General features: G+C 40.3%; 1 protein-coding gene across 1 annotated transcript in view; it reads right to left on the reverse strand.

The window, feature by feature from the left end:
• ANKRD16 (ankyrin repeat domain 16) overlaps positions 1–16,012 on the reverse strand; it is a 206,269-nt gene that overhangs the window by 61,132 nt on the left and 129,125 nt on the right. The window contains 1 exon segment of the mRNA XM_053716412.1: positions 790–951. Coding sequence (XP_053572387.1) covers positions 790–951 — 162 coding nt within the window.

Consider the following 16,012-nt stretch of genomic DNA (forward strand, 5'->3'; position numbering starts at 1 on the left):
GCACATGTGTATAACTAGCATTCAGCGTAGAGTGTGGGTGTGCACATGTGTATAATTAGCATTCAGTATAGAGTGTGGGTGTGCACATGTGTATAACTAGCATTCAGCATAGAGTGTGTGTGTGTGCACATGTGTATAATTAGCATTCAGTATAGTGTGTGTGTGTGCACATGTGTATAATTAGCATTCAGTATAGTGTGTGTGTGTGCACATGTGTATAATTAGCATTCAGTATAGAGTGTGTGTGTGCACATGTGTATAATTAGCATTCAGTATAGAGTGTGGGTGTGCAGATGTGTATAATTAGCATTCAGTATAGAGTGTGGGTGTGCACATGTGTATAACTAGCATTCAGTATAGAGTGTGGGTGTGCACATGTGTATAACTAGCATTCAGCATAGAGTGTGTGTGTGCACATGTGTATAATTAGCATTCAGTATAGAGTGTGGGTGTGCACATGTGTATAACTAGCATTCAGTATAGAGTGTGGGTGTGCACATGTGTATAACTAGCATTCAGTATAGAGTGTGGGTGTGCACATGTGTATAACTAGCATTCAGCATAGAGTGTGGTTGTGCACATGTGTATAATTAGCATTCAGCCTAGAGTGTGGGTGTGCACATGTGTATAACTAGCATTCAGCATAGAGTGTGGGTGTGCACATGTGTATAACTAGCATTTAGCATAGAGTGTGGGTCTGCACATGTGTATAACTAGCATTCAGCATAGAGTGTGGTTGTGCACATGTGTATAATTAGCATTTAGGTGTTGAAAAAGAAAACAATAGACCTTGGCCGCATAATGAAGTGGGCTCAGCTGAATCACAGTTGCTCTTTCATTCACATTGACACCAAGATGATTCACCAGGTATTCAATGGCTTGGTGTTGTCCTGTAACTGCAGCCAGATGCAACGCCTGAGCACCCATGTTGTCCGCACTTGTGTAACACACCTAATACATGGGAGAATGTGCAGACAACACACAGAGAATAGTATTATGTAAAGAATAGATGGTGGCATGATTTGAATCTGGACAATAGCCAATAAAGCTAGATTACAAATAGCGCATATTACAAGTTGAAAGTAAACAGTTGCACTTAACAGATTAACACGCCTAAATACTTTGCGTAAAGTGTAAGGGTTAAAAACAAAGTTGCACGACACACAACCTAAATAAATTAAAATAAACTATTGCACTCATATATACACTGTCTGATTAAAATATTTCATATTAATATCAATAATTTTTTTATAAGGATTTAAAATTATATGGTAAATGAGAAGGTATTTGATTGGAAAGGGCTATAACATATATATATATATATATATGTGTGTGTGTGTGTGCCTGTGTGTATATACACGTGTATTTTTTGGTTCAAACAGTATTTGTATATATGTATATACACATTTATATATAATTATGTATACACTTTGGAGCCATTTGCACTCAAATACATATAAACATGAAAAATAAATTTTATTCAATTTTAATATATTTTTAATATGTTTTACTGTTTTTTTACTGTAAATATTTTATATTCCATAGTTCTTCACTTTTTTTCTTTTTAATTTAAAATATTTATTTCTAGATATATCTGTGTTTGTGTGTATATATGTACAGTATATATATATATATATATATATATATATATATATATATATATATATATATATATCCACAAATTAGTTCTTTCTCTTTTAAGGTTTATCACACATTTTATTGTTCCAACGGTTTCGGCCCTGGCTTGGACCTTTGTCAAGGTAACAAATAACAATTTCTAACACAGCACTTATACTTCGATAAGCCACTCCCCCACTCACTCATATGATGCTCCTTTGCCCTCTAGTGGAATAATTTGAATACTGCTAACTTAGCTGATTCCTGGATAAAGTAAGTCCCATACTTACGAAAATACAAGTTACTAACTTTTAAAGATACGAAAATGCGTTCGCATGTCAAATTATGGAATATAGTTCCATGTCTGCCAGATGCGGTTGTGCTGCGGAGTACAGTACAAGCCCAGGATGTCTCAAAACAAGCGTAAAAGCAGCAGTGATGGAGTGGGGACTGCTAAGAAGCGCCAAGTCATAATGATGGAAACAAAAGTTAAAATAATTGAGATTGGACCGAGGTGAAAAGATGATAGACGTTGCTTGTCCTTATAACATGAATCGTTCAACCATTGGCACGATTATTAAGAATAAGGACAAGATCATGAAACATGTGAAGTCTGCTGTGCCAATGATGTCAACAATAATATCCAAAAAGCGTGGAAAAGTGAGAGAGGAGACATTTCTCAGAGTGTGGATGCAGGATCAGCATCAGCGTCGAGTCCCACTTAGCTTAATGCTGATCCAAGAAAAAGCTAAAAGCCTGTATGAAGACTTGAAGAAGAAACGCAGAGAATCAGAAGGTGTTTCTAAAGAATTAGAGGATGCATCTTTTAATGCCAGTCATGGATGGTTTCATAGGTTCAAGGCTAGAGCCAACCTTCACAACGTAAAAGTAAGTGGCGAGGCAGCGAGTGCAGATACTGTAGCTGCCCAGGAATTTCCTGTAACGCTTTGAAAAATTATTGATGAAGGTGCTTATTTACCTGAGCAGGATTTTAATGTAGAGAAGACAGGCCTGTACTGGAAGAGGATGCCAGACCCAAAGTTACATCAGTAAGGAGGAAAAGCTGATGCCAGGCTGTAAAGCAGCAAAGGACAGGCTAAATCTGTTTGGTGGCAATGCTTCCGGCGATATAAAGCTGAAACCTCTCTTAGTTTATCATGCAGAGAACCCAAAAGCCCTTAAAAACATCGCCAAGGGCTCTCTTCCTGTTGTATGGAAGAGTAACTCCAAAGCCTGGTTTACACAGGGCATTTTTTCCACCACTTTATCCCAGAGATAGGGAAATTTTGCATGGAGAAAAATGTCCCATTTAACATTCTTTTGCTGCTCGACAATGCTCCGGGCCACCACCCATTCATGGATGACTTTCATCCCAAAGTCAAAGTAGAGCATCTGCCACTGAATACTACAGCGCTCAGCCAACCTATAGACCAGGGAGTTATTGTGACTTTCAAGAAATATTATTTACATAACACTTTTCGTCAAGCAGTAAAGGCTTATGGATGAATCAGCAATAACCTTGCAAATATTTTGGAAGGACTATAACATCTACAAGGCCATAAAAAACATTGACTTTGCATGGCGTGAGGTTACAGCTGTCACCATGAATGGGGTTTGGAAGAACCTTTGCCCGCAGTTTGTTCACAATTCTCATGGATTTGAGAAAGAAGGTGAGGAGTCCAAAGAAGTCTTCAGCAACTTAGTGACCCTCAGAGAGAAGCTAGAGCTAGATCTGCAAGAGGATGACTTCATTAAACTCCTTGATGTACAACATGAGGAGCTTACTAATGAGGACCTGATAGAATTGGAGGCCCAATGAAAATACGAAGAGAACCAAGAGGAGAATAAGTAGCTGAAGAACCAAAAAGATTCACAACACAGGAAATGGCAAGAGGGTTTTCCTTATTTGAGGAGGCAATGTTAGTTTTTGAGGCACAGGACCCAAATGTAGAACGGTACACAAAGGTTGCAGCAGCCGTTCAGAATGCCATCCAGTGTTACTGTGTCATCTATGACGAGAAAAATATACAAAAAATAAAAAAATATTTACAAACATAAGAAAAATATTACAACAATTTTAAACTAATTACACCTACTCTAAGCCCCCTAATAAAATAACAAAGCCCCCCAAAATAAAAAAATGCCCTACCCTATTCTAAATTACTAAAGTTCAAAGCTCTTTTACCTTACCAGCCCTGAATAGGGCCCTTTGCGGGGCATGCCCCAAGAAGTTCAGCTCTTTTACCTGTAAAAAAAAACATACAATACCCAAGCCCCCCAACATTACAACCCACCACCCACATACCCCTAATCTAACCCAAACCCCCCTTAAATAAACCTAACACTAAGCCCCTGAAGATCTTCCTACCTTGTCTTCACCTCACCGGGTTCACCGATCTGTCCAGAAGAGCTCCTCCGATGTCCTGATCCAAGCCCAAGCGGGGGGCTGAAGAGGTCCATGATCCGGCTGAAGTCTTCATCCAAGCGGGGCAGAAGAGGTCTTCCATCCGATTGAAGTCTTCATTCAAGCGGGGCAGAAGAGGTCTTCCATCCGATTGAAGTCTTCATCCAAGCGGCATCCATCCGGAGCGGAGCAGCAGCATATTGGCTGATCGGAACAGCCAGTAGAATGCGAGCTCAATCTGATTGGCTGATTGGATCAGCCAATCGGATTGAACTTGATTCTGATTGGCTGATTCCATCAGCCAATCAGAATATTCCTACCTTATTTCCGATTGGCTGATAGAATCCTATCAGCCAATCGGAATTCGAGGGACGCCATCTTGGATGACGTCATTTAAAGGAACCATCATTCGTCGTTCAGTCGTCGGCCAGGATGGATGTTCCGCGTCGGAGGTCTTCAGGATGCTGCCGCTCCGCTCCGGATGGATGCCGCTTGGATGAAGACTTCAATCGGATGGAAGACCTCTTCTGCCCCGCTTGGAAGAAGACTTCAGCCGGATCATGGACCTCTTCAGCCCCCCGCTTGGGCTTGGATCAGGACATCGGAGGAGCTCTTCTGGACAGATCGGTGAACCCGGTGAGGTGAAGACAAGGTAGGAAGATCTTCAGGGGCTTAGTGTTAGGTTTATTTAAGGGGGGTTTGGGTTAGATTAGGGGTATGTGGGTGGTGGGTTGTAATGTTGGGGGGCTTGGGTATTGTATGTTTTTTTTTACAGGTAAAAGAGCTGAACTTCTTGGCGCATGCCCCGCAAAGGGCCCTGTTCAGGGCTGGTAAGGTAAAAGAGTTTTGAACTTTAGTAATTTAGAATAGGGTAGGTCATTTTTTTTATTTTGGGGGGCTTTGTTATTTTATTAGGGGGCTTAGAGTAGGTGTAATTAGTTTAAAATTGTTGTAATATTTTTCTTATGTTTGTAAATATTTTTTTATTTTTTGTAACTTAGTTCTTTTTTATTTTTTGTACTTTAGCTAGTTTATTTAATTGTATTTATTTGTAGGAATTGTATTTAATTAATTTATTGATAGTGTAGTGTTAGGTTAATTGTAGGTAATTGTAGGTAGTTTATTTAATTAATTTATTAATAGTGTAGTATAAGGTTTAATTGTAACTTAGGTTAGGATTTATTTTACAGGTAATTTTGTAATTATTTTAACTATTTTAGCTATTAAATAGTTCTTAACTATTTAATAGCTATTGTACCTGGTTAAAATAAATACAAAGTTACCTGTAAAATAAATATAAATCCTAAAATAGCTATAATATAATTATAATTTATATTGTAGCTATATTAGGGTTTATTTTACAGGTAAGTATTTAGCTTTAAATAGGAATAATTTATTGAATAAGAGTTAATTTATTTCGTTAGATTTAAATTATATTTAATTTAGGGGGGTGTTAGTGTTAGGGTTAGACTTAGCTTTAGGGGTTAATACATTTATTAGAATAGCAGTGAGCTCCAGTCGGCAGATTAGGGGTTAATGTTTGAAGTTAGGTTTCGGCGATGTTAGGGAGGGCAGATTAGGGGTTAATACTATTTATTATAGGGTTAGTGAGGCGGATTAGGGGTTAATAACTTTATAATAATAGCGGTGCGGTCCGCTCGGCAGATTAGGGGTTAATAAGTGTAGGCAGGTGGAGGCGACGTTGAGGGGGGCAGATTAGGGGTTAATAAATATAATATAGGGGTCGGCGGTGTTAGGGGCAGCAGATTAGGGGTACATAAGTATAACGTAGGTGGCGGCGCTTTGCGGTCGGCAGATTAGGGGTTAATTATTGTAGGTAGCTGGCTGCGACGTTGTGGGGGGCAGGATAGGGGTTAATAAATATAATACAGGGGTCGGCGGTGTTAGGGGCAGCAGATTAGGGGTACATAAGTATAACGTAGGTGGCGGTCGGCAGATTAGGGGTTAAAAAAATGTAATCGAGTGTCGCCGATGTGGGGGGACCTCGGTTTAGGGGTACATAGGTAGTTTATGGGTGTTAGTGTACTTTAGAGTACAGTAGTTAAGAGCTTTAGGAACCGGCGTTAGCCCAGAAAGCTCTTAACTACTGACTTTTTTCCTGCGGCTGGAGTTTTGTCGTTAGATGTCTAACGCTCACTTCAGACACGACTCTAAATACCGGAGTTAGAAAAATCCCATTGAAAAGATAGGATACGCAATTTACGTAAGGGGATCTGCGGTATGGAAAAGTCGCGGCTGAAAAGTGAGCGTTAGACCCTTTTTTGAGTGACTCCAAATACCGGAGGTAGCCTAAAACCAGCGTTAGGAGCCTCTAACGCTGGTTTTCACGGCTAACACCAAACTCTAAATCTAGGCCAATGTTTTTTTACAGTATTGTTTTTTGTAATTTGTGTGAAAAGTATTATAAAGTGAGGTTTATAATAGTTTTCACATAAATTACAATACAGTTGGACTTACGAACGTGCTCCCGGAACGGAACTTGTTCATAAGTAGGGGACTTACTGTACGTGCATCACACGAAAAAATATAAATACTCTAACAGGGGACATTCTACATAGTATACATTTCAATCATATACATTAAATCTTACTGATATTTCTAATACCTCATTCCTGATATTTATGGTCTTTTGTCTGTTCTAATGGATTTTTTTATTTTGTCAGTCATATTAATAAGTCAAAGAAAGCAGGAGAGAGATAGGTGTGTATTCAAGCCTCTAGGGTGAACTGTGTCAAGTTCAGTGATCCATCTTGCTTCTCTCTGTAACAGTAACTTTTTCTGTCACCTCCTCTTTTTTAGAGGCAAGACTTGATCTATTGGACAACATCTGAGACTTGACACAGGATGACCCTTCTCAAGAAAATGCTTTGCTACTGGCTGATCTGATTCCCCTTTCTCTATTGCTATTTAATACTCGATCTGTGCACAGCCATTCTCTCCTTTAGCATGTTCTCCGTTTTTTACCTATGTACATATCCCCACATTGCCATTTGATGAAGTAGTCTACTTGATTTAAGATTAAGATTTAATGTAAATGATTGTAATGTTTACTATGTAGAATGTACCCTGTGAGAGTATTTATATTTTTCGTGTGATGCACTAATGCCATATTCTATTCTAGTAAGAAATATTGAAATTGAAGTATCCAGGAATCAGCTAAGTCAGCAGTATTGAAATTACTCCACTAGAGGGCAAAGGAGAATCATATGAGTGAGTGGGGGAGTGGCTTATCAGGGTATATACCTAAAGGTTGACTTAAGCTCTAAGAAGCAGTGTTATATATATATGGGGATATATATTTCACTGCTCTCATTAACACTAAAATTGTAATTGTTTATAGTATCTTCTTTTTAACTCCTTCTCTACTGGAGAGAAACTTGCCCAAAATACCGGAGACTTTTTTTTTAATTTACTTATCAAAGCTATATACTTTATTTAGTAGACAACTTAAGGTATTGATCTTGTCCCATTTTCTCTTGTAAGATGTATCGAGTCCACGGATTCTGGGATTTTCTCCTCCCCTACAGGAAGTGGCAGAGAGAGCACCCACAGCAGAGCTGCCTATACAGCTCCCCCCCTAGCTCCACCCCCCAGTCATTCTCTCTGCCTGCTTAACTGCTAGGAAGGGCAAAGAGGAGTGTGGTGACAAAAATGTTAGGTTTTTATTTTTTCAAGCAAAAGTTTGTTATTTTTAAATGGTACCGGTGTGTACTATTTACTCTCTGGCAGAAAAGGGATGAAGATTTCTGCAAGGAGGATGATGATCTTAGCATTTTGTAACTAAGATCCACTGCTGTTCTCACAAGGACTGAAGAGTACAGGAAAACTTCAGTTGGGGGAACAGTTTGCAGGCTAAACTGCATTAAGGTATGTTCAGTCTATTTTTTTCTAGACAGACTATGTTATTTCTAGAAATGGCTGGCAATATCCCCATGAGGGAAGGGTAAGCTGTATTCAGACACTTGGATAGGAATTTCAGCTTGCATGAAGGGCTCATTAGTTACTGGTGACACTGTTTGGTAAAAACGTTTTTGTTTATTCAGTGAATGATGCAATTATAAGGTTTTTTTGAAGGGACTAAAGGGGTCATTGTGGCTTGTTTTTGGTTTTTTTAACCCACATGGTTAATTTAGAGACACTCTAGTGTTTGTCTGTTAGGCCTCAAAACATTGAGTGAGGTGGGAGGGGCCTATTTTCGCACCTCAGTTGTGCAGTTTCTTTTCCTCTGAGACTTCTAACTGCTTCTCCAGAGGTTCCTGCCATGTTTGAGGGCTGTAAAAGAAGTTTCCCCCCCCACAAATTGTTCTGAAGGGTAGGTAGGAGCCACAGCAGAGCTGTGGCAAAGTGCTGAAAGTCTTTTTTACCGGTTTTGATGTTTTTTCAATCCGGTTTTGCCATTAAGGAGTTAATTGTTTATTTGCATAGCTGTGCAAAGTTACTAAGGCTATATGATACTACTGTAAAAATTTCGTTATGTTTACTGCTTTTTTACACTGTTTTGCTGAATTTGTGCAGCTTTTTTTCTCTTAAAGGCACAGTACCATTTTATTTCTAAGTGTTATTTACTTTGATTAGTGTTTTCCAAGCTTGCTTGTTACATTACTAGCCTGTTTAACATGTCTGACACCAAGAGATTGTTGTTCCTTCACTGTGTCCTAATCCTTCTTCAAAGAAGGAACGTCTGTTGCACAATCTTGTTGTGGTTCGTGCTTTAAAGTTCTACTTACAAGCAACTAAAGATTTCCGTCAAACATCTTCATTGTTTGTTGTTTATTCTGGTAAGCGGAGAGGTAAGAAGGCTACGGCTGCCTCTCTTTCCTTTTGGCTGAAAAGCATCATCCATTTGGCTTATGAGACTGCTGGCCAACAGTCTCCTGAAAGAATTACTGCTCATTCTACTAGAGCTGTGGCTTCCACATGGTTTTTAAAAATGAGGCTTCTTTTGAACAGATTTGTAATGCGGCGACTTGGTCTTTGCTTCATACTTTTTCCAAATTTTACAAATTTGATACTTTTGCTTCTTCGGAGGCTATTTTTGGGAGAAAGGTTCTGTCAGCCGTAAAGGACCAGCTCAGGATTCAACCCAACTGCTAGCGTGAAAAGTAAAAAAAACACACGCTAGCACACTGAGAAATATCCTGGACGTGACCCACTCAGGATTGAAGAAAGCAAATGTCCTTTTAAGAAGATAAATAAACTAAGTGAAATTCCTTTAGCAAGTGATAAAGCAAATGTCCCTTTAAGCAGGTTAGTAAATAAACAAAGATTCCTTTTAGCAGGTTTGGATAAAGCAAATGTCCCTTTAAGCAAGTTTGGTAAACAAACTGAGATTCCTTTTAGCAGGTTTGGATAAAGCAAATGTCCCTTTAAGCAGGTTAGCAAACAAACAGAGATTCCTTTTAGCAGGTTTGAATAAAGCAAATGTCCCTTTAAGCAGGTTAATGAACAAACAGTAATATCTTCCTCTTATTAGATTTGAATAAAGCAAATGTCCCTTTATGATGATTAGCAAACAAACAGATATTCCTTTTAGCAGGTTTAGATAAAGCAAATGTCCTTGTATGCCGGTTAGCAAACAAATAGAAAATCCTTTTAGCAGGTTTGAATAAAGCAAATGTTCTTGAATGCAGGTTAGTAAACAAACATAAAATCCATTTAGCAGGTTAAGCAAACTGGCAGAGAATATTCAGGCAAGGATTCAGGCAAGGGAGACATAAAAGAATTACTCACACAGGTCCGGTCCGGGAGGTAGGAAAGAGAAAAACAAACGGGCGCCAATTCAGATCTCCCGCCGAGATTTGAAGGCAGGGAGACTCTGACGTCAGGAGGAGAGCCAGATACCGCGTCACGTTGCTAGGCAACGTGACGTGATACAGAGGGGATCTGTGAGCCGCGGCGACACGGCAATGAGCGGATCCAATTCATGACAGCACCCCCCTCTCAAGGACCCCTCCGGGGGACAGGACCAGGCCTAGCAGGATAAGCGTTGTGAAAGGCCTTAATCAAAGCAGGGGCGTGAACATGCTGGGCTGGTTCCCAAGTCCGTTCCGTGACCGGATAACCCTTCCAATGGATGAGATAGTATAGTTTCATGCCACGAAGTTTGGAATCCAGAATGTGAGCAATCTAAAACTCAGGCTGTCCCTGTACCAAGAGAGGCGGAGGTTTGGGCAGAGATTTAGAAAATCTATTAGATTTCACCGGTTTCAGGAGAGAAACATGGAACACAGGGTGAGCTTTGAGAGTCTTGGGAAGAGCAACTCGATATGCAGTAGAACAAACTTGACCCAGTATTCGGAAAGGACCCACATATCGAGGCCCCAATTTGATAGAAGGTTGTTTGAGATGAAGGTGACGAGTAGAAATCCACACCTTGTCTCCAGGACGAAAATTAGGAGCCTTCTTCCGTCTGCGATCAGCAAAAAACTTGTATCTTTTAGAAGCTTTGGAAAGAAGATCACGTATTTTACGCCAATGTCGAGTTAATCTCCGAGCAGTTTGATCAGAAGCAGGATTTTCAGAAGAGGAAGTATACAGAGGAAATGTTCTGGGTTGAAATCCATAAGCTGCAAAAAAGGGAGAAGACTGAAGAGATGAATTGTAACGAGTATTATGGGCCAACTCCGCTAAAGGAAGATAACGAGTCCAATTAGAATGATGATGGTCCACATAATGTCTAAGGTAAGTCTCCAGACATTGGTTTACTCTCTCGGTTTGGCCATTAGACTGTGGATGATGAGAGGTTGATAAAGAAACTGTAGTGCCAAAATGTTTGCAGAGCCATTTCCAGAACCGAGAAACAAATTGTACCCCTCTATCGGAGACGATGTCCATAGGAAAACCATGTAATCTCACGATATGCAAAAGGAAAAGCTCAGAAAGTCCCTTGGCAGATGGAAGACCAGGCAAAGGAATGAAATGGGCAGACTTCGTAAACCTGTCGACCACCACTAAAATAGTGTTGTTTCCGGCAGAAAGAGGAAGGTCTGTAATAAAATCCATAGATAGATGGGTCCAAGGCTGGTGAGGAATGGGTAAAGGTTGAAGTAAACCAGAGAGTTGACGAGGAGCTTTATTTGTAGCACATTGATTGCAAACTGAGACATAATCTTTAACATCTTGAGAGAGAGTAGGCCACCAGACATACTGTTTAAGATTCCGAGTCGTGTTACTGACGTCAGGATGTCCAGAGAGAGGACTATCATGAGCCCAATGGAGAATCTTTGGACGGAGACGTTCAGGAACAAATAATAAACCGTCAGGAGGTTTAAAGGAAGAAGGAAGATCCTTTTGAGCAGACTGTAACTCCTGTAAACAAGAGGTTGATAATTGAGCTATGACTTCTTGTGGATGAAGTATGGTACCAGATTCTGGAGTAGAGGTAGACTGAAACTGCCTGGATAAGGCATCCGCTTTTATATTCTTACAACCAGGTATATAGGAAAGATTGTAATTAAAACGTGAAAAGAATAAAGACCAACGAGCTTGTCTGGAATTCAATCGTTTGGCAGTTTGGAGATAAAGAAGATTTTTATGATCCGTGAGTATGGAAAATGGAAAGGTAGTACCCTCCAACCAATGCCTCCATTCGTCCAGAGCCATCTTGGTGGCTAATAATTCCTTATTGCCAACGTCATAATTTAATTCAGAAGAAGTAAATTTCTTGGAAAAGAAACCTACAGGATGAATCTTACCCGTGTCAGGTATTTGTTGGGAAAGAACAGCCCCAGCAGCAACAGAAGAAGCATCCACTTCTAGGATAAATTGAAAATCCGGATTTGGGTGACGGAGTATGGGTGCAGAAGAAAAGGCCTTTTTGAGAGACTCAAAGGCCTTAATAGCCTCTGGGGACCACTTTTTACAATCTTGCCCCTTTCTAGTGAGTGACGTGAGAGGAGAAGTAATAGTAGCAAATCCTTTGATCCTTTGAGAGAAATCCTGTAATAATTGGCGAAGCCAAGAAACCGTTGTAGAGCCTTAAGAGAATCAGGTCTAGGCCAATCCAAAATGGAAGAAAGTTTATTCGGATCCATTTCAAATCCAGATTCAGATATTGCATAACCCAAGAAGGGTATGGATTTTTGATGAAATGAACATTTCTCCAACTTGGCGAATAGATGATTGTCTCGTAACCGTTGCAAAACCTTCCTGACATGGTGTACATGATCTTGATAATTGTGGGAAAAAATTAAAATATCGTCAAGGTAGATAATGACGAAGGAGTTCAAAAAATCCCGAAAGATCTCATTCACGAAGTGTTGAAAAACAGCAGGGGCATTACACAGCCCAAAGGGCATAACCAGATATTCATAATGCCCAAATCGAGTGTTAAAGGCTGTCTTCCATTCGTCTCCTTTGCGCATGCGAATAAGGTTATAAGCACCACGAAGGTCCAGTTTGGTAAATATTGTAGCTCCTTGAAGATAATTAAACAGTTCAGGAATAAGAGGCAGAGGGTAACTATTCTTGACTGTGATTTGATTCAAACCCCGATAATCAATACAAGGTCGCAGTCCTCCATCCTTCTTTCCCACAAAAAAGAAACCTGCCCCAAGAGGAGAAGAGGAAGGTCGAATAAAACCTCTAGCCAAACTATCTTGGATATATTCCTCTAAGGCAACATTCTCTGGCCTTGAGAGCGGATACGTCTTGCCACGAGGGTAGGTTGCCCCAGGAAGTAGATCAATGGGGCAATCAAAAGTACGATGTGGGGGAAGACGTTCTGCTTCTTTCTTGGAAAAAACATCAACGTAATCTTGATAATGTGTGGGTAACGACCCAGAGGTGTCAATAGTGAGAGCAATAGTGAGAGGCACTTTCGTGGGAATTTGAAGACACCTATTTTGACAAGTATATCCCCAGGAAATGAGTTCGCCTTGAGTCCAGGAGAATACAGGATTATGTAACTGGAGCCAGGGAAGACCCAATATTATGGGAAATTGAGGAGTCGAGATTACATCAAAACATATTGTCTCTGAATGAAGAATTCCTACAGAAAAGAGAATGGGTCTAGTAGCAAACTGGATAAGTCCGGGACCCAAAGGATCTCCACTAACAGTGGAGACTGGAATAGAATATTCCTTTTTGTTTAATGGAATAGAGTGAGTAGTTACAAATGTGGAATCGATGAAGACTCCTCCAGCACCAGAGTCAATAAGAGCTTGAGTATGAATCCTGTCTCCTCCAATTTGAAGAGTAACCGGAACAAAAAGTTTATTATTGAGGGAATGAGATCCTATTTGGCTTAACTTAGCTCCCTGGACAGAAGTTAAGCCCTGGCTTTTACCGGTCTGGTAGGACAATCTTTTAATAAATGTCCTTTAAGGCCACAGTATAAACACAGTCCAAGAGAGCGTCTCCTCAGACGTTCAGTTTCAGTTAATTTAATGGTGCCAATTTCCATTGGTTCAGTCTGATCGGAAGGTGGAGAAGTGGGAGTTAAAGGGTTAGAGATACGAGGTACCAGACGAAAAGGACGATTAGAAGCTTTCTGATTTCTCTCTCTTTCTTGTTGGCGTTCGCGGTATCTGGAATCGAGACAAATACAAAGATTTATCAGAGCCTCTAGAGATTCTGGAATTTCACGATAGACCAACTCATCTTTGAGACGTTCAGAGAGTCCTTTGCGAAAAGCTGCTCTAAGAGCTCCCTGATTCCAGGTAGTCTCAGAAGCTAGAGTGCGAAATTCAATGGCATATTGAGATACAGGTTGACCACCTTGTCGTAAGTCTAGAAGAGAAGCTTCAGCAGCGGCAGACCTCCCTGGCTTATCGAAGACATTTGAAAAGACAGAGAGAAATGTATCCACATCCTGGAGTATTGGATCATTCTTTTCAAGCAAAGGTGATACCCAGGCTAAGGCTCTACCTTTCATTAAGGATATAAGGAAAGTGATTCTAGAGGAGGGAGTTGCAAAGAGAACCGGACTATTCCGAAAATGAAGGCGACACTGATTCAAAAAACCCCTACAATCCTCAGGATTCCCATTATATTTGTCCGGAAGAGGTATACTGGGACTGAGCTGAGCTTGTGTCTGATTGGTAGGATTCGTAGGGGGAGAGGGATCCAAAGGAATAGGATTAGGAGGTATAGGAGCAGCCATATTCTGAAGTAAAGTAGTTATCTGATCCAACTTTGCGTCCAAGGATTGTAAATGGGTAGCATGAGATCCCAATAACTGTCCCTGGTGGGTCACGGCCATGGATAATTCAGTGGGGTCCATTTTTTGGCCCGTTTGTAATGTCAGCCGTAAAGGACCAGCTCAGGATTCAACCCAACTGCTAGCGTGAAAAGTAAAAAAAACACACGCTAGCACACTGAGAAATATCCTGGACGTGACCCACTCAGGATTGAAGAAAGCAAATGTCCTTTTAAGAAGATAAATAAACTAAGTGAAATTCCTTTAGCAAGTGATAAAGCAAATGTCCCTTTAAGCAGGTTAGTAAATAAACAAAGATTCCTTTTAGCAGGTTTGGATAAAGCAAATGTCCCTTTAAGCAAGTTTGGTAAACAAACTGAGATTCCTTTTAGCAGGTTTGGATAAAGCAAATGTCCCTTTAAGCAGGTTAGCAAACAAACAGAGATTCCTTTTAGCAGGTTTGAATAAAGCAAATGTCCCTTTAAGCAGGTTAATGAACAAACAGTAATATCTTCCTCTTATTAGATTTGAATAAAGCAAATGTCCCTTTATGATGATTAGCAAACAAACAGATATTCCTTTTAGCAGGTTTAGATAAAGCAAATGTCCTTGTATGCAGGTTAGCAAACAAATAGAAAATCCTTTTAGCAGGTTTGAATAAAGCAAATGTTCCTGAATGCAGGTTAGTAAACAAACATAAAATCCATTTAGCAGGTTAAGCAAACTGGCAGAGAATATTCAGGCAAGGATTCAGGCAAGGGAGACATAAAAGAATTACTCACACAGGTCCGGTCCGGGAGGTAGGAAAGAGAAAAACAAACGGGCGCCAATTCAGATCTCCCGCCGAGATTTGAAGGCAGGGAGACTCTGACGTCAGGAGGAGAGCCAGATACCGCGTCACGTTGCTAGGCAACGTGACGTGATACAGAGGGGATCTGTGAGCCGCGGCGACACGGCAATGAGCGGATCCAATTCATGACAGGTTCTACAAGCAGTGGTGCCTTCCGTTTAAGGTCCCTGTCTTGTCCCTCCCTTCATCCGTGTCCTAAAGCTTTGGTATTGGTATCCCACAAGTAAGGATGAATCCGTGGACTCGATACATCTTACAAGAGAAAACATAATTTATGCTTACCTGATAAATTTATTTCTCTTGTGATGTATCGAGTCCACGGCCCGCCCTGTTTATTAAGACAGGCATATATATTTTTATTTTTAAACTTTCAGTCACCACTGCACCCTATAGTTTCTCCTTTTTCTTCCTAGCCTTCGGTCGAATGACTGGGGGGTGGAGCTAGGGGGGAGCTGTACAGGCAGCTCTGCTGTGGGTGCTCTCTCTGCCACTTCCTGTAGGGGAGGAGAATATCCAACAAGTAAGGATGAATCCGTGGACTTGATACATCACAAGAGAAATAAATTTATCAGGTAAGCATAAATTATGTTTTGGTATATTTCATGCCACCGTTTTCTCACCAAATGCAATCATATTAAAAATATTGTTAATGTTTTCACAAACTTTGGTTTTCTCACTGACGTTATTTACATACCACTTGTGCAGTCATAATAAATAGTTGTAAAAGCTTCTCTGGGACTTCCTATGTTTCGAAATAGCAGACTTGCATGGCTTTGCTTTCGCTTATTGGTAATAGAAGGCTTAAGATGGGTACCAAGTTCGTCCCCAGCTATGCTAACCTTGTTATGGAATATTTAGAGGACAAATTAGTATATGGCTCTGTATGGGAAGAGAACTTGGTACTCTATCACTGTTTCATAGATGATATATTTATAATATGGAGAGGTGATCCAGAATTAGTTGATCTGTTTATGGAGGATCT

Source organism: Bombina bombina, chromosome 6 (genome assembly GCF_027579735.1).
Source record: "Bombina bombina isolate aBomBom1 chromosome 6, aBomBom1.pri, whole genome shotgun sequence".
NCBI lineage: Eukaryota > Metazoa > Chordata > Amphibia > Anura > Bombinatoridae > Bombina > Bombina bombina.